General features: G+C 38.4%; 1 protein-coding gene across 4 annotated transcripts in view; it reads right to left on the reverse strand.

Moving 5' to 3' along the window:
- The window catches only part of LOC140482933 (echinoderm microtubule-associated protein-like 4), a 290,517-nt gene that overhangs the window by 151,629 nt on the left and 111,103 nt on the right, over positions 1–27,785 (reverse strand). For 2 of the 4 annotated variants that reach the window (XM_072580689.1, XM_072580688.1), the window contains exon 2: positions 610–792. In XM_072580689.1, coding sequence (XP_072436790.1) covers positions 610–792 — 183 coding nt within the window. Of the gene's footprint in view, positions 1–609; positions 793–19,230; positions 19,589–27,785 lie in introns of those variants that run through there. The other 2 variants (XM_072580690.1, XM_072580687.1) reach the window with 2 other exon arrangements.

The raw sequence follows: 27,785 nt of genomic DNA on the forward strand, positions 1-27,785 counted from the left end.
AATGATATCTCACTTAGGAGTTACAAGTTTCCAAAAAGAAAATACAATCAATCAATATAACTGAAACAAAGTAGGCCAGTTTGAGTATAAAGTTTTTTGATCCTTACTGATCTGCACAATTCTAGTCTTTTCTGTTTCTGTTTTAGAGTAGTGCTTCTATCCCCTTGTTCTTCAGAACAAGGTCAGCAAATTTAAAGAATATGTAAGTACTGCAGTCACTTCAGAAGAGCTTAAGCTGAAGTCTTTACAGTGGAAAAAACCTAGCGTTTTCACACTTTAATCCGAGAGAAACCTTTGATTAAAGGCTGAACTATGAAATTGTTTGAGGATTCAAACATCGGTGTCAAATTAATAACAATTTGTTGATAGAGTCTTCAAGTCACAGATATATGCAACCAAATTTATGCTGCAAACATCTTAAAGAACCCAAGACATCATACGAAGAAAAAGTAATGTGCAGTCCTTTAAAAGAGTTAACTTATTTCTAACATTGCTAAGTTTATATATTATCAAAATTTTTGTTGGATATTCTTTAAACACAACTACAGCATGTCAAGTAAACAAATCAATAAATATTTATGCGCGAGTATTTACTACAATATATCTCACCTTTCCCAGGTGCCGTTTTCCTCATGGAGGCAGTCTGATCTTCAGATAGGGCTAAGCGTCTGAGTACATCAGCCAATGCTGCTTTCAGCACTGTGATCTCATCCTCCTGCTGTTGGACCCTCAATTCAAGGGATGAAAGGCGGTCTTGGACATCTGATGTGCTTGCACCAGATATGCTATCATCTAAACAGACAGAAAAACAAAACTGAGCTAAATGTCTGATGAAAATTTACAGAAGTGAGCTGCAAATAGTTATTTGGTATTGCTTTCAGAAATAATTTGCAAACTGCTCTCACTTCAAATCAAAAACAGCTGACAACCATTCTCTGGTTCATTTCTTCACCATACAGAGGCAACTTGCTTGGTTAAGAATTTAAAACAAAGCTCAGCAGTTCAATGTTAGACTCTGAACGAGTGCATATTCTATGGCGGTGGTTAACCAATCATCACTGATAGAAGCAATCAGCAGTCTCCTCACATACAGTTGCTTGCCTTTTATGTTAGCATTTCTTGAAAAGTGACCTGATGAATGTAGGACAAAAACCTTCAAGAATTTTTTTTCCCAATAATACAAAATGTAAGGCACAAAAAGATTTCAGAAATTAATATCTATTTTACACTGAGAAGTTAATAAGTTAGGCTCAACATTAGAGAAGAGGCTACAAAATGAGCCAATTGAAGCTTTGAAATGTTTGTAACTAAAGACAGACAATCTGGAAGAGGTCAAGAACTGGGAGATTCTGATCCAGGACACTGGCAGGCCATTGCACACACTGGGTGGAGAAGCAGCAGGGATACTCTGTACAGGAGGCCTGGCCAAATCTAATGTCCTTCATGCAAACAATTAGTCATTGCTAAGCTTTTTATGCAAGTGAGTTTCCCAATGATCAAAGTCCCACCAGCCAAAGGTCAGCAGGTTTGGGTCATCAGTCCCAGCAGAGTAGTGGCACTGATAACATTCACTCAAGACCTAGAATCAATGTGGGAATGCACACCAAAGGTGGGTGAGCATGAAGTGAGGGTTGCAGTGAGTTCATTATTTGCTTCCTTTTGACAACCAATTTAATGAAAAAAAATTTTGATAAGCTTTGAACAGTTGTAGTCAAAGTCAGAGCTTGCCATGATGAGATTCAAACCAATTTCACCAGAATATTAGCCTAGTATTCTAGATAACTAGTTCAGTGATATCACACCATTGCCTTCACATACTTAAGGATTTTCCAGTGATGATTTGTCAGTCTGTTCCTTACTTGGGCTTCCTTACAGTTTATCTAACTGAAACATACTTCTTTTTTTCCCAGTCTAGTATGCATCAACTCTTTGGATAATTTGCTTTGGAAAACGGACATCCCAATAAATTGTTCACTACCTCGAGGTACCTCATCCATGATGTTCAACAGATTACATCCTAGTCTCTAAGCAATTGTGGGATGAACACAAACTATTCCTGAAAATTTATTTGTAGGGTTCTGTTAGTCTATCCAGAACTTCTATTTAATTTGCATATCAGTAATTAATCTGGTTAGCTAACTCTAGGAAGCGCTCATTTTTCATGCATTCCTTGCTGTATACTTCAGAAATAAATATTCTGTGTATGTATTATTTTGCATTTGTCTCAATTAAGCCCATTTTCATATTTATGTTTCTAAACTCCTGCTTGATACAGACACTTTGGGATATGTTCTGTACAAAAATGTTCAATATAATATACAAGTTGTTTTGTTACAATGCACGTTTTGTCAGCATGAATTGGCTATAATGTGATTGATGAATTGTGGATGTTGTTTGGATAACGTGAACTTTCTAATGAACGTATATAGCGATTTTCTATTAGCAATCTTATACAGCGCAATTTTCTATCGTCAGGTGACACAAGAACACAACTGTCGTCTAATAGCAGAACGACGTGTATTAACATAGAGGGAATATTTCAGAAAATGGTTTTTAGGTTTTCAATAGATCTTCAAAAGCAAAAGAAGGAAAAGCAGGTTCCAGTTAAGGATATTTACTGCACTGAATTAAATTCCTACATTCCCCCTCCGAGCAGCTAAGTTAAAACACTTGAACCCAGACTGGCAGTTCTATAAAGAAAATTTCCACAAAAAGCAAAACAGTGGTATGCCAATTTAGAACTGGAGTAAAATTAGCCAACTATCCACTAAAATGCATTTTAAAGCAAAATGGTTCTATGAAAATACTAGAATTAAAACAAGATGAAGAGCTACGAGTGCTAAAATAAGTTATTTTTGAAAAAAAGATTTTACTGCAGCAAAACTGATAGTAATTTCATATTTATTATAAATAGCTTTTATAAAAATAGGTTCCAGTTCCAAATACCTTAAAGTCTATTTAGCCTGCAGAGGTTCAGAATGTTAAAAGATAGACATTTCAGAAATTTAAATTCCAAATCCTGGACAATTTAGTTTCAAGTATTAAGGCAAAGGGCCAATATATGAATGTCATCCAACATTCCAAAAGGCTAAAATGTGTACTATATAGCATTCTAAGCTTTTTCTTGCTTCACAAACAGCTACTTCAGGACAAACCAATGACATACCTCAAGCACCTTTTGAAGACATACAGGGTATTACCAGAAGCTTATTTAAATAAAGCTTATTTACTATGCTGTGTCTGCATAGTAAACACATTCTTCGCAAAGTTTTACTTAGTGAAGATTAAGAAGAGCCCTCTGTGCTTTATATTTTAAAACATTTCTAAATACAAAATTCCAAACCCTTCTAGCCTTCCATGATTTAAGATATTAAGAAATCTGCAAGTTTGCAACTCTTTCCATTCCCCAGCCACACATACACCCCAAGCATCAATTTCCTTACCTTCAGGATATTTTTAGGCTTAAAGCTTTGGAAGGCTCTCCCCATCTCTCTCTTACCACCTTATTCAACCTACCACTTTATTGAAGTTCTTCATCATTCATCCTAATATCACCTTTGAATTAAGATTTTTTTTCCCTCATTATGCACAGAAAGCACGTTCTTACTTGTATCCAGCCAATCGCAAACCTTTCTTTCTCAATGCTACCCCACCTTCCCCCCACATTTGTATTTGCTTAAAAACATATCCATAACTTCTCCCAGTCTTGGAAAAAGGTCAGCTATGTATACCCCCGAGGTGCTGCCACAGCTGAATTCTTTCAGCATTTTGTGTTTTTAATTCAGATAAAAGGCATCTGCAGGATTTTGCTTTTGCATAATCGAAACCTGCAAGCACCGATGCAGACCAAACTGTGATTGAATGGAACATTTCCTATCTTGCTGGTAGGGGTTGGGATATGTGGAATGAGCTGCTTGATAACTGGACAAACAGATGGTGCTAAGCCAAATGCTGAGATTAAAATAGGACAAGTGGGCAATACATCAAGGCAGCATTGTTGGGCAGACTTTAAAAGTTTGACAGGGTAAATGTAACACCCACCAAGCAGCAAGGACCAGCCAATGAACAATTACATTGTGGTTAACTTGGGGCAGGCAGGGATCAAGCATTCCTTGTAAACTAGAATGCTGTACACGGTTCCAGTTCATTCCACATACGAACCAACTGTGCGTGAAAATGTTGCCCCTCAAGTCCCTTTTAAATCCCTTTAAATAATGTTAACATCTACAATAAATAATTGGCATTTTTCATAACATCAAGTTACCCCAAAGTATTTTATAGGCAATGAAGACAGCTACCTTTCAGGGTGTCAAGGACTTGTGGGCGGCACGGTGGCACAGTGGTTAGCACTGCTGCCTCACAGCGCCTGAGACCCGGGTTCAATTCCCACCTCAGGCGACTGACTGTGTGGAGTTTGCACGTTCTCCCCGTGTCTGCGTGGGTTTCCTCCGGGTGCTCCGGTTTCCTCCCACAGTCCAAAGATGTGCAGGCCAGGTGAATTGGCCATGCTAAATTGCCCATAGTGTTAGGTAAGGGGTAAATGTAAATGTAGATGTAGGGGTATGGGTGGGTTACGCTTCGGCGGGGCGGTGTGGACTTGTTGGGCCGAAGGGCCTGTTTCCACACTGTAAGTAATCTAATCTAATCTAAAAAAAAATGAGGAAAGTTAGATCAAATTGAATGTGGTAGGAGGAAATTGTGGGAGAGTACGGGCTCACGACATCAGAAGGTTAGCACCAAAACTGGACTACTGCTTTAGAAAAACAAGGTTTCCTAACATTTCCTGAAAGTTATAGTTAATTAGGTCAAGAGGGGCAAGAGCCATTAAACAGCTGTTTTTCTCCTGTAACTTAAGCAAATGTGAGGTTATCCATTTTGGACTGAAAAAGGGTAGTTCAGGGCTCTTTCCAGATGTCATGAAGTTAAACACAGTGGATGTTCAAAGAGACTTGGTGCATAGGTTTTTCTAATGTCACAAATACGTGCAGAAAATAATTAAGAAAGCTAATGAAATGCTGGACTTTGTATCTAGGGGACTGAAGTACAAGGATGCAGACATTATCCTGCAGTTATATAAAACCCTAGTTAGACTCTATTTGGAATTGAAGGTTTGTGTAAAGATTTGTAGCTCGGGTGCTGGTTGTCACGGTTGTGGGTGTGTTCGGCGAGCTGGGAAGTTGATTTGCAGATGTTTTGTCCCCTGCCGAGGTAACATCTTCAGTGCTTTGGAGCCTCCTGTGAAGCGCTGCTGTACTCTCTCGCCTGCAATTTATTTGGTTCGGTTTCTGCTGGTTCCAGTTGCTCATCATAGCGGCTGGTACATTGGGTCTAAGTCTGTGCGCTTGTTGATGGAGTCCATGGCTGATTGCCATGTTTCTAGAAATTCTCTGGCAGTCCTATGTTTAGCTTGTCCTATGATCGTTGTGTTGTCCCAGTCAAATTTGTGTGTACAGCTACTAGGGACAGATGGTCATGGCCTTCGATGGCTGGTTGATATTCCTGGATGCAGATTGCTAGTTGTCTGCCTGTTTGCCCAATATAGTGTTTCGTGCAGCCTTTGCATAGAATCCTGTAAATTATATTATTCTTGCACATGTTGGATATATGTTCTTGCACATGTTCTGGTGAGTTGTTGTTTGAGCGTGGCTGTTCGTTTATGGGCTGTCATGAATCCCAGTGGGGCGGAGAAGTCTGGCTGTCAATTCAAAGATGTCTTTTTTATGCAAGGTAGCATGTCCTTATTGCATGGTTTGTCTCGTTAGGCATCTGCAGATGAAGTTGCGTTGGTATCAGTTCTTGGTGAATACTTAAGTATGTTCTTCTTTCCTTCATAGGGCAGGAGTCCTACAGTGTGTTGCAGCCCTTTTGAACAGGATTCTAATGCAGCTTCACTTGGGTGTGTCGGGGTGGTTGCTGTTGCAATTCAGGACCTAGTCTGTGTGTGTGGCTTTCCTGCACACATTTTTGGTGCATTCACTGTTCTGTGTTCTTTGTACCATCACAGCCAGGAATGGGAGCTGATTGTAGATTAGATTCCCTATAATGTGGAAACAGGCCCTTCAGCCCAACCAGTCCACATCCACCCTCTGAAGAGTAACACACCCAGACCCATTTCCCTCTGACTAATGCACCTATCATTATGGGCAATTTAGCATGGCCAATTCACCTGACCTGCACATCCTTGGACTGTGGGAGGAAACCCACGCAGACACGGGGAGAATGTGCAAACTCCACACAGGCAGTCGCCAGAGGCTGAAATTGAACCTGGGTCCCTGGTGCTGTGAGGCAGCAGTGCAAACCACTGAGCCACCATGCCACCCCTCCTCTAGGTTTCCTCCTCTTTTGTACATCTGATCCCAGAAAGTTTGGTTTTGATAATCCAGTATGTGTTCTCAAATTCTGTTCTCTTAATGATAACAAAAGTGTAATTTATATATTTGACTCAGAGTTTGGGTTCAAGTTGTGGTAGGGGTGTTTGTTCCAGTCTTTGCATCACTGCTTCTGCTATGACCCAGAGGTGGGTGAGCTCATAGATATTTCATTGATCTGTTCATATATTTGGTTGCTGAATGTGAAGTGTGTCATCAAACACAGGTCTAGTAGTTTGGGTATGCAGTCCTTGTTGCAGTCCCTGTCATGTGTGTTCTGCCTGTCCAGGAGGTTAGCTATTGTTTCTCTGGCTACAGCTTTGTTAATTGAAGTGATTATCTTTTCTTTCAATAAATTTTGCAGACAATAAGTAAGATGTTACAATATAAAGATGGTAGCAGCTGAACTGTTTTATACTTTAAAAACTAATTTAATGTCTTTTTTTGAAAAACTATTTTGATATATTTGACTTTCTGCAAGTATAACATTATTTGTTTATTACTGAAAATTACAATGGTGTAATTATTATTGTTGTCATGTTTAATTGCAAGTTTATGAGCATCAGAAATTGCTGTCTGTTGTAGTTGAATAACGCCAGTGGATGTAGACAGTTTTGCCACTTTTCCAACTTGAAATCTGGAACAGAGATTGCAGATAACAGCAAAGCTTACCATTGCCAATTGTGCCTAAATCGCACTGTAAATTTGCTCCTGAGCTGACACACATTATGGTTTAAGAAGCTACGCAAACCACAGTCAAGTTTCTATCTTGGGTATAATTTGGAATGTGGATCTAAATTATGTTGAAAATTGTGTTGATTGAATTTTGGTTTTGTGTTATCACAATCACAAATCTTCTATGATCGCTATCAATTACTTGCAAATAGAAAAATTCCAGTCCATATTTGTCCTCATAAGAAAGGAAGTTCAGTTTGAAGACTATCCTCAAGCCTAGGCAATCAATAGATACATACCAGCTTATTATCCAAGGAGGAGATAAATCTTGTGGGTTGTGCCAACTTTATCACTTCTACATTTCACCTCCTACTGAGGCTGTGCAAACTCCAACTCTGCTTGTCAGAACTTGTCTTTCCATTGCCACAGCTTCCCATAGGATACTCTAATCAAACTATTAAAACCCCCAAGTCCTAATTGTAATTGCTGAGAACATTCGAGGAAGGAACCTACTATACGATTTCTTTCCTTTTTCAATTCAGTGCATCAGCATTCCAAAGATGTTCTATATACTGAGCACACCTAATCCTCATGGCATTTGTTCACTGATCTAAACTGGTTTCTGATCTGGAAATGCTACAATTTATTAACTCTATCATCCTTCTTTTCTAATTCTGCCAAAACCTTTCCCCTATCTCTCTTTAGCTTTCTCAAATCCTACAACCTTCTGAGACCACAACTCTTCTCCAATTTCAACCTTCTACATATTTCTGATTTACAGGCCTGCTGTTAACTACTGTTTAAGTCCTAAATTCTTTCCTGAAGACTCCACCTTTCTATTTCTCTGTCCTTAATCAAACATTTGGTCATCTTTCCCATGTACCCAACTATATCATTCTGGCAAATTTATTTTGAAAAGGCTGTTAATTCATATATTGTAATATGTCACTTAACTGACGATGGTATTGATGTTGGAAGTGATCAAAAATGAGATTTACTTGTTGATGTAAGTCTGTCTGAAAACTTCATGTTCCATTGTGCTTTTAGATATGTGTATTTTCCCAGTAGCATGTAAATGTATAAACATTCACTTAAATTTCCTGCAGTTTTTTAGATGCTTCCATTATTACAGTGTAATAGAAAACACAATGTTGAATACAGTATTTACAGACCATAAGTTATTAGCTAATATGCTTTTGAGCCAGGGCTTTAGGGTGAATAATAGTCAAAAGTTGTGTTTACTCATTCTCCTGTCAATATTACACTGGTGGCAAGAATACAGCTGTTTTTTGCCAGAGTGTACCCACTAATAATCAGATCCCAGGTGAGGTCCCCCCAAGTTATTACAACTCCAAATGGGATACCAAAGTCGTCAGGCTCCAGGGTGAGGAGGGATGAGCTGAATATTGACAGGAGAATGAGTAAATAAACCTTTTCACTATTACACACTAGCTCTCTTGGATGATTGCAGCAAAGTTAATTTACAAAGGATTCTGTCACTTTGGATACCTTTCTCCCAGTCCAAATGAATTTAAAAGAAGCCAATTTAATCAGATTTTGAGTTTACAAAAGAGTGAGATTATTAGTTATTAAAGTTGAGAAGAAATAATAATGCAGCATACACAGATTATAAATGAGAAGTTCATCAAAAATGTTATTGATATACCAGATCAGTGTATATGAATCATTCACAAAAAGTGGACAGGTGGGCCTTTTCATGCATAACAACCATTCTAGATCAGATGAAATGTCAATTTTTGTTTTAAATGTAACATTTCTATACTGCATTTTGTTCAGATCATAAAAAAATGATGTGATTTTCTCTGATAGTTACTCTTATGTGGCACTGTTTTATAACGTTTTAAAATGAAAAATAACTCCACTTTTAATACATAAAACACTAAAATGTTACGTGTACGTGATGTGATGGAAACTGGTTTTGAGTGTTTCAGTCACGGCAATTGGATATAATTATTGGAAACAAAGGCAAACTTAAAACAGTGAATTGCCTGGACGTGTTCCCAGAGACCATCAGGATGAAGAGATCTTTCTGTAATAAAACTATAGCTGAAGATTAACTGAAATATGTTCAACGCTTTGGGAAAAAAATGAAACGTGATTACATAAACAAATTCTTTTCCCTACACTTGTATATTTTTGAACAGTGATTTTGTGAAAATAGAGAGTTGACCATAATCTGTGACTGGTGTACAGCTGTGTAAATAAAACCTAGCCTGGCAAAGTACATTCCTTTCATATCCGGATGAAGCGGTCGATTATAATCCAAAGCATGGATGTTTTCCAGAAGTTTACGTATGCTGCGTCTTATTTTCAATGTGAAATTGCAGTTCAGTAGGGATGAAGAGTCAAATCCGATTTTCAAATGGCATGGATTTGTAACCTTTTATTTTAACAAATTAATGTTCAGGTTTTTAAATGCATATGAGTTGCTCAGTAAGGGAAGGACTGCACTCCCGATGTACATTATCATAATAGAAAAGGTAAGTTCACTGTGCATCAATAGCAATATATGAGTAGGTGCACATGCCAAAATAAAGTTTGATCATAAGCTTCTTATCCTCTTGTCATTATCTGTTTAGTTACGAAACTAAATAAAAACTAACCAAAGTAATAAGTGTCCAAAGAAGCCAATGGATGACGTTGGCATCAGTATCTTGATGCCCAACTATGGAAGACATTTTGTGTCTGTCAAGGGCCAAAATATTGCACTTGGTCTTAGAAAAACATACTGCTGTGTCAAAGAGGTATCATATCATAGAATTATCCCCATGTTCCACCTCCTTCTGTTAAGAGTGATAATTGTTCATCATGATCATTCCAAAAGTTGTTTATTGCTTTGCTCCTTGTAGATTTTGATCATAAAGTAGGTGCCAAGGTCATATTGAGGCCTCCTGGCCAGTACTTAAACCTTACAAGCCTATAAGTTAAAATACAGCTGCTGAAATAAAACTTACCAATAACTCCCATTTGCTAATTTTTGTTTTGATGGCACATGCACATGGTGCTACGTGAACAATCATGAGCTATCTTACAACAGCTTACATGAAATATGGCTCTCCTGTTGGAGCCTAATACTGTAATACCTTTCCAACTAACCCCAGGTAACAATCCACTAATCAATACTATTGGTGGTCATATGCTTTTCCATGTTCTACCCTGTGAATTCCGAAGCATCATAGAGAATTATCAATCTCAGCTTAATATTTTCAACAAAACAACACTGCTGTAAAACGTGAATGGCATATTCATATCATGTTAAGAAACTGAATCCCTTTCACCTATGGTGCCCAAGATGACTCATCAAAAATAAAGACACCAACTTTTTAAAGATAAAAAATCTGTCCACATAAGCACAGGTGTGTTGATCAAAATAGCTTGGCTACGTTTGTAAACTCGTATGGTGCTAATGAATGAATTGCAAAGATTTTTTGTGGCACAGTGACAACTGAGAAGAAATGTATTTGTTGTCAGTAAAGACTGCTTAAAGAGGAGTCGGATGTTTATAAGTGGAAGCAAAAGGCGTTTGGCACGCTTGCCTTCTTTGGTCAGTGCATTGAGTATAGGAAGGGGATGTCATGTGTGGCTGTACAGGACATTGATGAGAGCACTTTAGGAACACTGCACCCAATTCTGGAATCTTTGCTACTGGAAAGATATTGTTAAACTTGACAGGGTTCAGAAATATTTACACTTGGCACTGTGTCAAGTGGTTCTGCAAGCTTTAACTCTCTTAAAAGGTACAGTACACCTTCATAACAAACTATTGGAATGTATCTAATATCCACCTTAAATTAAGCTATTTGAAAGAAATGTTAGTTGAATAGGCAATCAGAAAGGAAGTCACAAATGACAACATTCTGTTGGCTCATGTTATCAACCAGAGCAAACCCCTTCAAAAATATAAAAGATGCTAGTCTAGAACCTAACTTTTTCTTACTCTAAAGACAAGTGCCAGGCATTGTGCTCCAGAAATAATTTGATTGGTTAAACTACCAATCTTGAAGCAAAACACACTGTAGTTAAAATGCAACAAAAAGAAATGTAACAACTTATTGGAAAACCTAACAGAATAATAGATTATTTAACCATTAAACAGTAACTGCTCCCAAGGCAAATTCAATAAAACAGAAGGTCTTTCAGTCAATTCTATCAGCAGGAAGAGAAGCCCGGCTTTTAACTGTGACAGAGAAAGGAATAAGAGCTTCCACATCTAGCCTCAAGACATCATCGATTGCTACTGAAGCTAGTGTATCCAAATAAACCTGTTGGGAGTATAACCTGGTGTTGTGTGATTTTTCTCATTGTTCAGACCAGACGACTGCCTTGTGAACACAGGAGATGGTGTCAGAAGTGAAGCTAAGACTGAGTATTGGAGAGCAGTAAAAATAGCACAGCTACTGACAGAGAGAAACAAATGTTTAGATTCGTTAAAGTTGGAACAAGCAACCAAAAAGAACACATAAAAGAACGAAAAGGCCACAGATAAAACACTAGGCAGCTGCAGTTTTCTCTCTCCTACTTCCAGTTTGAAATGAAAGGTAATATGAAGCAAAACAAACTTTTTCTATTAGCAATGGGAAAATCATAAAACAGCAACACATCTATTGAAGCAGCAGCAACTTGACCCTACATTCTTATTATTGCTGGGAAGAGAATGTTTCAAAGTGCATTCCGAAAAAGACTGCTGAAATTTTGGAAGGCTTGATGGCATACTTGAACCACAAATTAATGTAACTTAGAACAGTATGAAGCTAGCTTAATATTAGGACCCAAGGCAAAAGAAAGAGAGTACATTGATTAAAATGTGATCTCATTAACTCAGCTGACAGGGTCCTCTGAGTTTGCACAACTAAAAGGCGATTAAACAGGAGTTGTATTAAATGCAAGCAGTCAGTACATCAACGGAGAGGGGAAATCGTACCGTCAGGGACGTAAGTCACGTGTTGAAGTACTGAGGTTGTAAAGTAGCAGCTATAGTTTAGCTAAAGAAAAACAGACCGGGTCGTGCATTAAAATGGCAGATAACCTTGGCCTAAAGAGCAAGACAATCTTAGACCAAGAGCAGGATGCAAATACTGCAGTGGCCATCATACAAAAGAGAAAAAAAGTGATGCCCAGCATTAGGAAGGCAATGTTCTCTTTGCACAAAGCCAAATCATTTCACACACAAATGTATGGCTAAAAGTAGCATAAGAACAAATGGCAAGTGGGAAGCTATCAGATGAAGATTCTGGTGAATCATTCCAAATCATACAGTAGGTTGGTTCCATTAGGTCAGTTAATGATATGTGGTGCGTGACTGTTGGAATCACTGCAGGAGAACATCAGGTCAACATGAAATGTCACTCAGGCACCGGTGAGACATGGAACATAAAGACCTTCACAGACCTGTATGAAGGGGCTCAATATGTCGATCCAAAAATGAAGTCATCAAAAATTAGGTTGAAGCTTTATGTTGGGAATATACTTTTGCTGAGGGGACAAATTAATCGGCGAGCCCAGGAGAATAACATGAAGGAAGATTTGGGGGTCCAGATTAAGACGGCAAGCAAAAGCCACTCCTCTCAGACAAAGCAAGTCTCAAGTGTGGACTAGCAACCCTCAATGCGCAATTTGCATCCTAAACCATAGAATCTGGTATGCAGTCAATCACAGTAAGAGAACATTTTCACAGGGTCAGGATATCCTCCAGGAGACTATCTCAATGCGGATAACAGTTGCTGAATTGGTCTGATACTGTTAAGGAAAATTCTGGTCATCCTCAAGGACAATCTGAAAGACAAGGCAGAAGAGCTAGAAAAGGAGAAGGTAATCAATAAAGTGACATCATCTATGGTACAGCGAATGATCACAGCAAAACAATCTGTAAAATTGAGAGCATTAATGCAATCAACATAAGATAGACAGTAATCCTCCCAGATGGAGGAACTGCTTGTTTATAGAAGCAGATACAAAATGGAAGATGCCATTGCTGACCACAATCAATATGACTGCTAATCAGAGCCGGCCAGGCAAACCTGAAGCTGAACAGGAAAAAAATTACAATTTAAGATACGCAAAGTTCGTAAGTCATGCATTGACAGCAAAAAACAAACTTTGCCCAGATTCAGAAAAGTTGAGAACCATAGCAGCAGTGCAGTGCCCAAGAGATGTAAATATGAGGCAGTCCTTGAGTGGAGAAACAAGACCTACTGAAAGCATGAAAAATCATCTCAAAAGTAACTGGTGTCAGAAATGCTAATACGAGTGATAACATCAATTTGAAGTGGTAGAAAGCCAAATTTAATTTGACAAGACTGCCAAACTTATTGTCAGCCTTAGAAGTGAAGAGCCAGAGTACAAACATTCAATGCTCTCAAAAGTCAGCTGAAGTAGCAACTTGCATCCAGCAGCTAGCCCCTTGATCATATACAGCGGAAGTGAACAACTAGATATACTGTCACAACTGCAGGCACATTTGCATTACTGGAGAAGCTATTCCTTAAGTAAAGGTAGCTGCTCAGGAAAAATGTGACCTCATCAACTACACTGTCCATGGATCAATCCACAGGCCCAGAATGCCCACAAAAAGGGAAATAACAAGTATCACTGCAGCAACAAATGACAGAGCAATGACACTATGGAGAAGTCACATCACCCAGATTAATATCCCGTAAGAACACACACAAGTAACAGCAGTATGTGCAATGAATATGCAGAGACTGCCAAGAATAACGAACAATGCAGAGAACAGTTTGTGCTTTTTGATACATGGCTCACTCAAAGTGAAAGCAATTCTTTTGTACAAATGAAGGCTATCTATGAGGCATACACACTGCAGGCAGCCATCTTAATGGGAATTCAATAAAAAGTGTTCAAACCAAGCTGCTGCATTATGAATACAGAATATTTATTAGTAGCATTTGTAGAGGTTAACAACAAATGCAATTGCTTCATGAATGACTACAAAGTTCAGGACACTGTCTCAGGATATTCTATCTTTCCCCTCTTTTAACATCAGATCTATAACTGCACAAAATAATCTGGTCCACTGTACAAAGTACACTGAACCACTAAGCAAACTAATTTGTTGATTTTGCTCTTCTGGTTTTAATTAGTAGTAAGATACTTATCAATTCTCATTACTTTATTTCACATTCAGTTGCAAAAACACAAAACACTGCAGTAGTGTTGTGTGAAATGACAGCAATTAATAACAGGAGCAACATTGACTCAAACCTATGCATTGATGGCTCCAATACTCTCTTGTAGTGTTTTAATATAATAGGAAACCAATAAACTGATACTTCTGACCTGACACTTGGTGATCCATAAAAAGGGACATGCTAATCATGTCAGTATCAGAAAGCAATAATTTACAGAAAACAAATTTGTTTCAGAGGAAAGGTTCACAACTAAAAATTTTTTAAAATGATTACTTTTAGCAAGCTATCCCAGAGGTGCAACGCATGAATAATTCGATAAAGCCTGTGTTTATTTTCCAAGAATCTTCACCACTGTATGACCCACTTATAAATTCTATATCTATAATAGAGATTAATTATGTATGATCAATTGACAACGCTATCAATGTATCATGCAATTACTAGGACGACAGAAAGGGTATCAACTGGGGTCTTTTCAGTTCCAGCAATTTTTTATGTGCTTATGCAACAAGATACTGACTGGATTTCATAATATCTGCTGGGCCAGACTGGATAAACGTTTAAACTCTACACATCTCAATTTAAATTGTATCTAATGCAATTTAAGCTATGAAAAACAATGTCTAAATTTTAACTAATGTATGAACTTAGAGGTGTAATTATGCCTTCGGTTCCTCAAGTATCCTGTACTATTCTGCAAGATCATGACTGGTGTGTTTTGCATTCCACATTCCCATGTACTCCTGATAATTCTCTCGCCCAACCAGAATCTACAACGACCTAACCTCCAACACCTGAGGCACAGAGTTCCAAAGTCCCACAACTTGAGAAGTTTTTTTTCTTGAGACTGTCCTTAAAAGGTGCCTTTAATGTTAATACAGTCTCTCCCTAGTGCTGCACTCACCCACAAGAGGAAACATCATTTCTATGAGCACCTTGTTGATATCACTCATCATCTACATACTTCAATCAAGTCACCAGTCTTTTAAACTTAGTGAAAAGAAAGCCCAGCCTGTGCAACCTATCCTCATCAGTAAAGCCACACATTGCAGCCATCAATCGAGTAAGCCTCCTCTGAACAGGCTTCCAATGCGTTCACGTCCCTCCCTAAATAAGAAGGTGAAAACCATACATAGGATTGGAGATATAGTCTCACCAATTTGTAACATTTCAAAAAACAAAGAGCGGTGCACTTAATTAAAATTTTACATTTTCATGAGAATTCAGTCTTAGCGTTTTATAACAGTCATCCTCCTGGAATTGTGCTTTCCCCGTTTTCAACATCTGTTGCTCAGATGGATTCAAGGTTTCAAAACAAAAAACAATTATTTGTTGAAATTCAACATGAAGGTCAATTTTTCACACAGAAGTATACACAATTTAGAAAGGGTTGCTGTCAGTGAAGAGGTCTCACAGTCAGTGTCTGAACAAGTAACCTTGTTAGCAACAGTCAGAAGGCTGTGGTCATTAATAATAATGAAACAATAGAAATAATGAAAAAATAATTTTCATTACCCATTTCAAATTGGTTGGAAGTAAAACCAAGTCCACTATGGCTCTGATTCTAACCAATATGTAATGGCTCAGTGATTAGGGGGTGGCATGGTGGTGCAGTGGTTAGCATTGTTGCCTCAGTGTCAAGGACCTGGGTTCAATTCCAGCCTCTGGCTACTGTCTGTGTGGTGTCCGTACATTCTCGCCGTGTCTGCTTGGGTTCCCTCCAGGTGTTCAGTTTTCCTCCCACAGTCCAAAGATGTGCAGGTCAGGTGAACTGGCACCTGGAGTATTGTGCATTGTTTTGGTCCCCAATTTGAGGGAAGATGTTGTGGCATTACAGGCAGTTGAGAAGAGGTTTACTAGATTGGTCCCAGAGATGAAAGGTTTATCGTATGAAGACAGATTGAACAGTTTAGGCCTATACTCTCTGGAATTCAGAAGAATGAGGGGAGATCAAATGGAGGTATTCAAGATAATAGAAAGTGTGGTTAAAATAGACATGGAGTGGATACTACTTCTTGCAGGGCATTCTAGGAAGAGTGATCTTAAGATAAGGGGTAGCAAATTTAAAACAGTTTTGAGGAGAAATTACTTCTTCCAAAGCATTGTGAATCTGTGCAACCCCAAAGTGCAGTGGATGCTGAGGCAGTGAATAAATTTGAGGAGCTAGACAGATCTTTAATTGGTAGTGGATTGAAGAGGTATGGAGAGAAGACAGGAACATGAGACTGAGGAGCATTTCAGCCATGATCGAATGGTAGAGCAGACTCGATGGGCCGAATGGCCTAATTCTGCTCCTATGTCTTATGAACTTATGAAAACTGCTCACAATATTCCAAATGCAGTGTGACCAGAGCCTTATACATCTTCAGCAGCACAACTTTGTTCTTATATTCTACCCCTTTCAAAATGAATACTGACATTGCAGTGGCCTTCCTAACTGCCAATTGAACTTTGATGTTAACCTTAAACACTCCTGAACTTGGAAGTCCCCTTTGCACTTCAGATTTCTGAAGCCTTCTTCATTTTCTGCAGCCTTCCAGCACTACAAGTTAATTTACCACATACAATTAAGTAGAACACCTTCAGTCCTGCGTTGACCATCACCCTTATTATAGTAGTGTCCTTCTCTGCTGTGCCTGAAGTTAAATTCCTGAGCCTTTCCAAACTCTTTCCTATTATTTGTCCTGGAAACTTTAACAATGCTTGTTTCATCCTCCTTTTCTCCTCCTCATCATCTTCTCCACCCCAACGCCACCCCACCCCAACCCTTTAACCATTTCCATAACTTTACAGGCAACTGAATCCACCCCATCCATAGCCACAGTAGGGATGCTGATCCTAGCATGATAGAAGTGGAACTCGCCCTGTCAGAACAGCTCCCTCCTTCCCTAGTATTGATGCCACTCTTCCATGGATTGGAACCCAGCTCTCTGGGAAGATGTGACTTAGTCACCTGGTATTTCAGAACCAGCTTGTTTCTGAAAAAAAGAGACATGCTATTGACGCATTCCATCTCGCACTCAGCAGTACAACAAATGAGCACTTTTTTGCTGCATGAAAAAAAGAATGCTGATTGGTTCACAAATCATTTCCAATTAGTTCAGGCTAATTAATTAAATTCTCTGTATCATATACTCCATAAAATCTATATTCATAGATTGAAAACACATTTATGACACAGTATATGCGAAGCACCTTGGAATATGTTGCCATCCTACAAGTTGCTGACATTGTAAATAGGTTAACTTTCAAATTTTATAAGACAGCTGCAGAATATATTATCTCTACTCAATCTTGACTAGGTTAATTACATCAGTATCACTATTCAGTGCAGCACCTGTTGCTGAGGTTAGCTGAGTGATAATATGCTCAGTTAAGGGAGTTCAAGTTCCACCTGAACTAGAGGTTTGTCATTTTGGAGTGGTTTGGGGTGGGATGGGGTAGAATGATCAGAAAGTATCTACTCTTGGTTAAGGTGCAATGTGAGACTTCAAGGCCTTCTCTCTATATCTAAACATAAAATGTGGCTTCACAGTGATGTATGACTTTAGATTGCAGTGTGTCCTTCCAACGAGATAGTAAATCTTCAATTCATGGTGAAGTATCTTGTCGCAAAGCGAAGACATGAAATTTATTTTAAAAACACACGTTCCCTTGCAGAATTATTCAACATTGCAGGCAAGAACATTAAAATCGCTGTAGAATCAAGCCCTATGCTGAGACTGTGAGAAACTTCTAACAGCATCACAATGCTAATTTCAAGATTATAATCTATATTCTATGTACCCTGACGCTCTTGCACATGTCAATCCAAGTTAAAATATCTAGACCATTTTTAACGGGAGGTAAGTGTTTCGGATCCCATTCTTAAAAACTATTCCTTGCAAGGTTACGAAAAGCAAAAAGAAAAATTACTTATGTATTTCCAGCATTTACAATGTTTATTTTTTAAGACTGCTTTGCTAGACTTGAGAATTAAATAGAATCAATGACAATAAATTCCAAGTTAAAAAGTCAGGCCATTGATTGCTTTGACTAAATTACAATGCCGAATTCCTCAAGCGATATATAAAAGATCTAGTTAAGGAATAATGAATTTCCAGTGTAACTGCACAGCTTATTGTTGGCTCCTCAAAGTCAGAGTAGTGTTATGTTATTTATGAACCAGAACATGTATAACTTTCTACCTTATAACAACACTAATATTCGAGACAGGCAATGATTTTTCTCCAACTTTTTGAAAAGCAACCGAAGGCAGACAAACAAACTCTACCTTCAAATTAAATTCAGCAGTTAAAAGGAAAATAAATGCATACCATTGCCAGTTTCATTATATGGCAGCCTTCTAACACAATGGCATTTCAGTTTTAAAGAGTTTTGTACCGTTTCTACAGATGGTGATGATGTTTGGTGAAAGAATGCAGGATTCCCAACTAAAAACAAAATTGCTTTCTGCTATGAATTAGTTTAAAATCCAATTATAAAAAAAAGTTTTAAAAACCTGAATTTTAAGGCACCCTAAATCCTATTGGCTTATGATCTGGTCCATGACACATACAAGCCCTTGAACTGTGATTACCACAAAGCCCTTACCAGACTTAAAACACAAATTTAGCTGCAGTTAAGATAAAACAGAGAGCTCACATTTACAATAACATGACTGACATGCAACAAAAGCCAAACTTAAAACCAGTACAGGTTGTGTTTATCAAACAATTTTGAAGATAGGGAAAGGTGAGAGCAAAAGCTTAAAAGAAACGTTAAAAAATGCGAGGGAGAACACTGGATAAAAATGGATATTCTCTTTAAATTCATCTCAATTTCAACTTAATTTTATTATTTCTTTCCATAGCTTCTAATTAACGTTTTATAACAAGTTCAGTACTTTCTACTTTTCCTTTCTAAATTGCACACAATGTGTAATGTTAGACTGAAGACAAAACATGTCAGTAACTAAAATTTCAGATCTATTGCAGAAGGCAAAACAAGAATGTGAGCTTGTTAAATGGTTGATGAATTACCAGTGGAGAAGTTGAGCAATGTTGAGGCATCGTAAACTGAGGGCACATTGGGAGAATCATCTTCCATGCCTGGCTTTCTTTAGAAAAAAATTCAGTTTGGTCTGTTTTTCTCTTCCTTTCCAATGATTTCACAGTAAGCACAGTTCCAACATACTTCAAATTCTAAGGATATCCTCCCAGTCCAGATGGCTGGTGACAAAGCACTTCTGTGTTGGCACAAATAAAAACTCCACAAGACACCCGCCTGTTCCTTCAGCCCGTATGAGCACGCCAAACACTGAAGAGCAGGGCAGAGGGAGGAGAGCAGCAGATTGCATCCTGCTCACTTTGAGAAGTAGTGAGGCCCCAACTACAAGAAAGTTGTTAAAAAAAAACACAAAAAACTGCACTTACTACCTGAAAATTTCAATCACAAGCCTCAAGTACTTCAGACTGTTTTGCCCTGGCTAAACACAGCAAACCTCTGCTACGTCAGCAATCCTCAGGGACAATACTCTTGGAATTGTAAATGCTCCACTACTTTTTCAGTGCAAGAGGGTTTTACCTTCAGAATAAACTGCAAAGGCCAAAGCAAATCTAATGAATGCAACATGTGTTCATTCTTTTAGTAGCAGTCTCCCAAGACAATTGAATGTACCTTCACTTAGGGAAACATGAAGGCAATTCCAAACTTATCTGGGCAAAGAATTATTTAATGTGTTGTACCTTGAGGAACTGTGTAAGCTGGAGAAATTAACTCGTCCGTGCATATCCATGGTTGAATTGGGGGGGGGAGGGGGCGGAGAAATAATACTTAAATAATTTAACTGTCAGTGATCTGAAAACTCTTCCTAAAACAGACATTTTATTTCTACAAATAACTTGATAAAATGTTTTCCTTAGTTCTGAACGTTTTTCATTCTACTATGCAAAATGCCTTAATTAATCATATAGCACAGTCATAATCTTCCTGTTATTACAGGTACTTATTTCAAAAGAACATTTAAAAATACACAAGTATATCACCCTGCAAAATTTTGTAATGACTTGTTGGTGATGCTGGGGATGATTTAAACTAACTTGGCAGGAGTTTGGATGTCAGGAGATATTAGGAGAAGACAACCAAGGAGCAGGAATACAGTAGAGCAGGAATGGTAATTTTTGTTTTAAAAAGGTGGGCTTAAAGATAGTGAACAGGTAGTAGAGTCTATAACTGGGTTACCATTCAGGATGAGTATACATGGATTCAGGTAAATAAGATTGCGAGTTACAAGTGCAGTTTGCTAGGTTAGAAATATAATATCCAAAGGTTTGGCTCAAAGATCAGCAGGACTATGTAGGAACACACGTTCAAGGAATTACAGATAAGTGCAAGAATAACAGAATGAAGAACTTCGGAAAATTATTTTAGCCAAGAGTCATTTAATTAAAGAGCACAGTGTGGAAGAATTCCTAGATTGTGCAGAAGAAACTTTGCAATAGCAGGATATTCTCAGTCCAATGAGAAACAAAGCTCTACTACACTTGGCCCTTGGGAACGAGACGAGCCAAGTGGATCAGCTATCAGTAAGGGATCATTTAGATAACAAGTGATCAATGTATCATAAGGTTTAGGTTGGCTATGAAACAGGGTAAGCAGCTGTCTAGTGGAAGAATGGATCTGATCCAGATAAACTGAAACCAAAGCTTGGCAAGAAGAGCTTACTGAATAATGGGTTGCCATAAAAAATAAGGTTTATTTCCATGAAGGGGAAAGGTAGGACAAAAAATTCAGAGCTCCTCAGTTGAGAGACATGATTTGAAGACGTCAGTATGGGACTGGGATGTAAAAAGTTAAAAATCACACAATCACCTAATGAAGGAGCATCGCTCTGAAAGCTAGTGCTTCCAAATAAACCTGTTGGACTATAACCGGGTGTTGTGATTTTTAACTCAGTTGAGAGAAGTTAAGAGAAATTGCTTTTTACAAATGGTAAAATCCGTACAGCCAAGAATCAGGTCAAATAGAGAAGGATCAGAAGAACATTTAAAAAGCAAGTAACAGAAAGAGTTTGAACAGAATCAAGTAACTATCATAAAAAAGAAAATCCAAGCATCAAGGAGTGAGCCAATTGAGAACTAAAAGGGGATTTATACATAAAGGCAGAGGCACAGTTAAAATAATACATGAATAATTTCTCTACCAAGGAAGAGGATAGTTAAGTCACAGTGAAAGAGAAAGTAATTCATACATTTTTGTCAACCCTTCAAATGAGATAGTAGTACTTGCTAGGCTTGGTATATTTAAAGTTGTTAATCCACAAAGATTCCAAGAGATGTACCAAGGATGCTGAGGAAAAAAAATAGTAATTTTGGATACACTTGCCATAATTTTCCAATCTTGCTTAAACTCAGGAGTCATGGCAGAGGACTGGAGAATTGAATTGTTACACTTATTTTTATTGAAAATGTAAAAATAAGCTCAACAACTAATAAACTACAGTTTAACCCTGTTGATGGATAATTTGTTCAAAACCAATAATTGAAGACAAAATTAATAGTCACTTGGGTAAATGCAAGTTAAATAAAGAAATCCAGCATAAACGTGGTGACTGTAAATCATGTCACTTCCTGGAACTTTCTCATGCGGTAACTCATGATGGGGGCAATGCTATTGATGTGGTCTACTCAGGCTTCCAAAATTTACTTGATAATGTACCACAGAACAGACTTGTTAAGGAAAGTTAGAGCTCATGGAATAAAAGAGACAGTTCAAAATTGACAGGAAAGACAGATTAATGGTTAGGAGATGATTTTTATATGGGGGAAGATTTATAGTTAAGTTCCCAGTCAGCTGAAGACTTTGGTTTCTTTCGACTTACCATAATCAAAACCTTGAAGTAAAAGGCATAAGTTTGAAGTTTGTGAAAGAATCACAATTTCGAATCATTGTGAGGATAATGCGGAATTTCAAATGGACATATATTGACAAAATGGTAAACAAGTGGCAAATGAAATTCAGTGCAGAGAAATGTGAAGTGATGCAATTTTGCATTAAGACAACTTAAGGGTAGGATTCTAATTAGAATGCTGGAGGAGAGGTATGTGTACAATGTACAGAAAGCAACAAAATAAGCTGACAGTGCAGTTACTAAATTGCTCAGTTCCTGAGGCCTTGTTACTAGGAGCATAGAATATAAAAGTAAGGAGTCTGTTATATACATGCAAGGACCATGTCTTTAGTTTTTTTCAAAATGCACAAGAATACTGAAATAAAAAGAGCTGTTAACCATGAACAAACTCTATCCCCTCTGATTCTAGGTCATCGAATAGAAACAATGTGGAAGCAGGGGCAGCATGGTGGCTCATTGGTTTGCACTGCTGCCTCACTGGGTTCAATTTTACTTTTGGGCGACTCAGTGTGAAGTTTGCACATTCTCCCTGTATCTGCATGGGTTTCCTCCGGGTGCCCTGGTTTCCCCACTCAGTCCAAAGACGTGCAGGTTAGATGAATTGGTCATGCTAAATTGTCCAGTGCCCAGGAATGTGCAGATCATAGGAGTTAGCTGTGGGAAATGCAAGATTACAGGGATGTTGGTTGGGTGGGGTGGGGGGTGTCTGCGTGCGGCCATCTGTCTGTGTGGGATGTTCTCTGAAGGATCGGTGCAGACTCAATGGGCCAAATGGCTTACTTTCACACTGAAGGGATTCTATTCCACTCTGTTGTAAAAACCAGCTTGGAAAAAATAGCTGCAATTTTGAAAGCATTTTGATAACCATTGCAGGTATTACACACAAATACATAAGCAAACAGTGATCAAAGTTCAGATTGCAGGTAATCTAGAGGCAAAGTTGGGTGCTGATAGAGCTCTTGTTGGAAACAAGTTGATTGGATGAGTGACAGTTATCAATGACAAAGATTTTTTTGCTTGCCAACATCTGTGAAATTGGTGTTTGGGTGGCTGAGCAGCTTACAGCTGGAAGAAAGTTACAGGGACAAAGACACAGAGGAGTAAGAGTGCAGATCTTCTCCCAACCCAGAAGCTGGCTGATCACTGCTGTCAAAACTCAGTTTAAATCTGAAGAAAACCAGTTGCATTGTCTCCAGGAATTGCAAACCGTATAAGCTTCCGAGTTGATATATCGGAGGTATTTTCTCAGTGAATCAAATACTCTGTACTGCTTACAAACCAGGAAAAACAGACAACCAAACAAGGGATGAATCTGTCAAGCCAAAGCAGCATCTCAACATCAGAACCAGCAAACAAAGACCACTGAACTGACTTTCCGATTTTTCTATCTCTACCATTAATTTATTTTCCCTATTTTCAATTGTGTTCATAGGCATGAAAAGGAAAAAAGTTAATAAAGGGGAGTTTATTAAGAGATTAGGATTATAAATAATTGTGGTAAAAACAATGACTGCAGATGCTGAAAATCAAATACTGGATTAGTGGTGCTGGAAGAGCACAGCAGTTCAGGCAGCATCCAACGAGCAGCGAAATCAACGTTTCGGGCAAAGTAAAAAGCTTTTCATGCTGCTGTTGTTTTCTCCCTTAAATCTGTTTCCTCTTTTCTCAATCCTTCCGCCATGAGCGACATCACTCTCATCGACTCTATCCAAGATCCTCATGATCTTGAATGAACCATCAAATCCTCCTCTTGTAAATTAGTCCTAGCTTCTCTGATATATCTATGTAACAGAATTTCCTATTCCTGCAAATACTTTTTTTTTTAAGCATCCTTCCCAACACACACACATCTTTCCTAAGATGTGGCAACTAGAACTGGATGCAATGCTCTAGTTGCCACCAAATCATTCTTGTGTTATGGCCCACTGGGTTAGCGTACCATAAATCGAGCACCAGTATTCCTGGAGTCACACCAAATATTGAATTTTTTTTTTGTACAGTAAGCACAAACACCGATTCACCTGGCTTTCAGACCAAGATTGAAAGAAAACACTGGAGAAGATTTGTGTACGCAGCCAGAATTATTATATGTTACAAGTATTAAGCTATAGATAAGCAGATATAAACTACTGACAAACACAATTATTTATAATACTGGATTAGTGGTGCTGGAAGAGCACAGCAGTTCAGGCAGCATCCAACGAGCAGCGAAATGGGCTTTTGCCCGAAACGTTGATTTCGCTGCTCGTTGGATGCTGCCTGAACTGCTGTGCTCTTCCAGCACCACTAATCCAGTATTATAAATAATTGTGTTTGTCAGTAGTTTATATCTGCTTATCTATAGCTTAATACTTGTAACATATAATAATTCTGGCTGCGTACACAAATCTTCTCCAGTGTTTTCTTTCAATCTTGGTCTGAAAGCCAGGTGAATCGGTGTTTGTGCTTACTGTACAAAAAAAAATTCAATATTTGGTGTGACTCCAGGAATACTGGTGCTCGATTTATGGTACGCTAACCCAGTGGGCCATAACACAAGAATGATTTGGTGGCAACTAGAGCATTGCATCCAGTTCTAGTTGCCACATCTTAGGAAAGATGTGAGTGTGTTGGGAAGGATGCTTAAAAAAAAGTATTTGCAGGAATAGGAAATTCTGTTACATAGATATATCAGAGAAGCTAGGACTAATTTACAAGAGGAGGATTTGATGGTTCATTCAAGATCATGAGGATCTTGGATAGAGTCGATGAGAGTGATGTCGCTCATGGCGGAAGGATTGAGAAAAGAGGAAACAGATTTAAGGGAGAAAACAACAGCAGCATGAAAAGCTTTTTACTTATACAGCGAGTTGTTAGGATCTGGAATGCAATGCTGTGAGGTGCAGGTTTGATCAAGGCATTCAAGAGTGAACTGGATTATTGTCAGAAAATTTGAGAATGTGCAGGAAATGTACAGAATGTGTGAATTGAGGCGAGGTGACATTTTTCTTACAAACAGCCAAATGGTGCCTTTTACCCTGTATTCAACCTGTGATATTAGAACTGAAAGCTGAAAATTGGTGCTCATGGTGTGTTCTGGGGATAGACTGGATGAGTGGAATATGGAGCTCTGGGTTTCAGTTCATCATGGAGCCAGAGAATGGGAGAATTGTGTGTACTGTAGGAAATAAACTGAGCAGGAAGGAAACATGTCATTTTAAAAAGAAACAAGCATTATTCTAAAGAGCCGTTTTTAAAAATTAAATTTGTAAAGGGCTAATTGGTTGTTTAACATATATAAAATGCAGCAAGACAGGGGACATTTGGGGCGGGTTACACTCTTTCACCTCCAAAAACTGGGGTCAAAATCAACCCAAGGGCATGGACTGAAAGTCTCCAGACATCTGCTATGGATTTTAAAATAGGATTAGTTCCATGGGATTAAATTCCATGGGATTATGATCTCTACACAAAAAACTATTCATTAATTCACCAGTGATACTAATTCAGCAATCTAATGCCTAAGCATGCACTAACAGTAGAAGAAACATACTGCTTTGACAGCACATTTCCACGCTAACACCACATTGTTGAGCCATGATGTCACCATGCATAATCTCATCAATTCAACACTAACTTTCCTTGAAACAATTAAAGGTATTTTAAATTTACATGTATTCACAAATGAATTGTAGTCTGAAATGTTTTACAAAATACAAAAGTAATTCCAAGTTTGTCCATCCTAATTTTAAATTGAACCTGGTTGACTTGCAGATTCTGTTACATATTCCACACCAGCAAGAGACAGGAAACAGATTAACTGCATGCGAGGAAATGTTGATTTAAGCATTTTAAAACAAACTTTAAAACATCTTTTTTTATTTGTGACAGTCTGATTGCCATATCAAAAAATTTAGTTTTGATGGAAGATCAAACCACAGTGGCCTAAATTTTGCTGCCAAATCAACTACATTTTTAATACATACATCACCCAGCAATTTGCTTCAAGAAAGGGACACCAGGGGCTCATACTAGTCAATCTCCTTTCATAGGAGAAGTCTTTTATTCCTGGAAGCAATATGACAATAATAATATAGAACAAAATATGGGACATTTCCTTTATGGGAACTAGTGTTTTCTAAACAAAAACAATGAAACATCAACCATTAATCCCCAATCCCAATGTTGTTTCTAAATTATAACATGTATGAAAGTTCAGCGACAGGGATCTTCAATTTAAGAAAACATGCTTCTACCATTAGGGCATTCACATGATCTTCAAAAATCTTTTAAAAAGCCAAGAATAAAAGCAACCTGAAAACTTTTCCATGAACTTTGCAAGCTACATTTATTAATGCTGGACTTATTTCGGCACAAGCACAGTATTTGCATATGCAATTGCATCTTTCAGAAAGCATTAGCTAAATATTTACCTCTGTGTGGAGACAACACTGGAATAAAATAATTTCTAACTTATCAGGTTGAACTTGACAATCATACATCACGAAGAACATAAGGTAATATGTGGTGAATTGTCAATAAGTTGAATGTGTTGAGAAAACATAGCAGCTAAAACAAGCTACGCAAATAAGGATCTTGAATCTGGTCAACTTCACCACTCCATTTAGCTAACCCCAGTCAATTGTACTGTATCATCCATCAGTCTAACAGAAGTCATTTAGCGCTGCACATTAGAAGGATAAGCAACACCTATCCTGTAATATAAAGACTTACTGGGCTGCACAGGAGTTTCAGTGGTTAGCATGGCTGCCTCACAGCACCACAGGCAGAAGTTCGATTTCAGCACTGGGAGACTGCCTGTGTTGAGTGTGCACATTCTCCCCATGGGTTTCCACCTGGTGCTCTTGTTTTCTCCCACAGTTCAAAGATGTGAAGTTTAGCTGAATTGGCCATGCTAAATTGCCCCTGGCATATATAAGCCATGGGAAATGCAGGGTTAGGAGGATAGGGTGGAAGGTTGGGTAAGGGTGGAATGCTCTTTGGAGGTTCAGAACAGATGATTCAATAGGCCGAATGGCCACTTTCTGAACTGTAGGGATTCTATAATTCTAAGTATCAGACTACAACAGGATCTGGACCAGATGGGCCAATAGGCTGAGAAGTGGCAGATGGAGTTTAATTCAGATAAATGCGAGGTGCTGCATTTTGGGAAAGCAAATCTTAGCAGGACTTATACACTTAATGGTAAGGTCCTAGGGAGTGTTGCTGAACAAAGAGACCTCGGAGTGCAGGTTCATAGCTCCTTGAAAGTGGAGTCGCAGGTAGATAGGATAGTGAAGAAGGTGTTTGGTATGCTTTCCTTTATTGGTCAGAGTATTGAGCACAGGAGTTGGGAGGTCATGTTGCAGCTGTACAGGACATTGGTTAGGCCAATGTTGGAATATTGTGAACAATTCTGGTCTCCTTCTGGTCGGAAAGATGTTGTGAAACTTGAAAGGGTTCAGAAAAGATTTACAAGGATGTTGCCAGGTTTGGAGGATTTGAGCTACAGGCAGAGGCTGAACAGGTGGGGGGCCGTTTTCCCTGGAGCGTCGGAGGCTGAGGGGTGATCTTATAGAGATTTACAAAATTATGAGGGCATGGATAGGCAAAATAGACAAAGTCTTTTCCCTGGGGTCGGGGAGTCCAGAACTAGAGGGCATAGGTTTAGGGTGAGAGGGAAAAGATATAAAAGAGACCTAAGGG

Source organism: Chiloscyllium punctatum, chromosome 11, assembly GCF_047496795.1.
Source record: "Chiloscyllium punctatum isolate Juve2018m chromosome 11, sChiPun1.3, whole genome shotgun sequence".
NCBI classification, from domain to species: domain Eukaryota; kingdom Metazoa; phylum Chordata; class Chondrichthyes; order Orectolobiformes; family Hemiscylliidae; genus Chiloscyllium; species Chiloscyllium punctatum.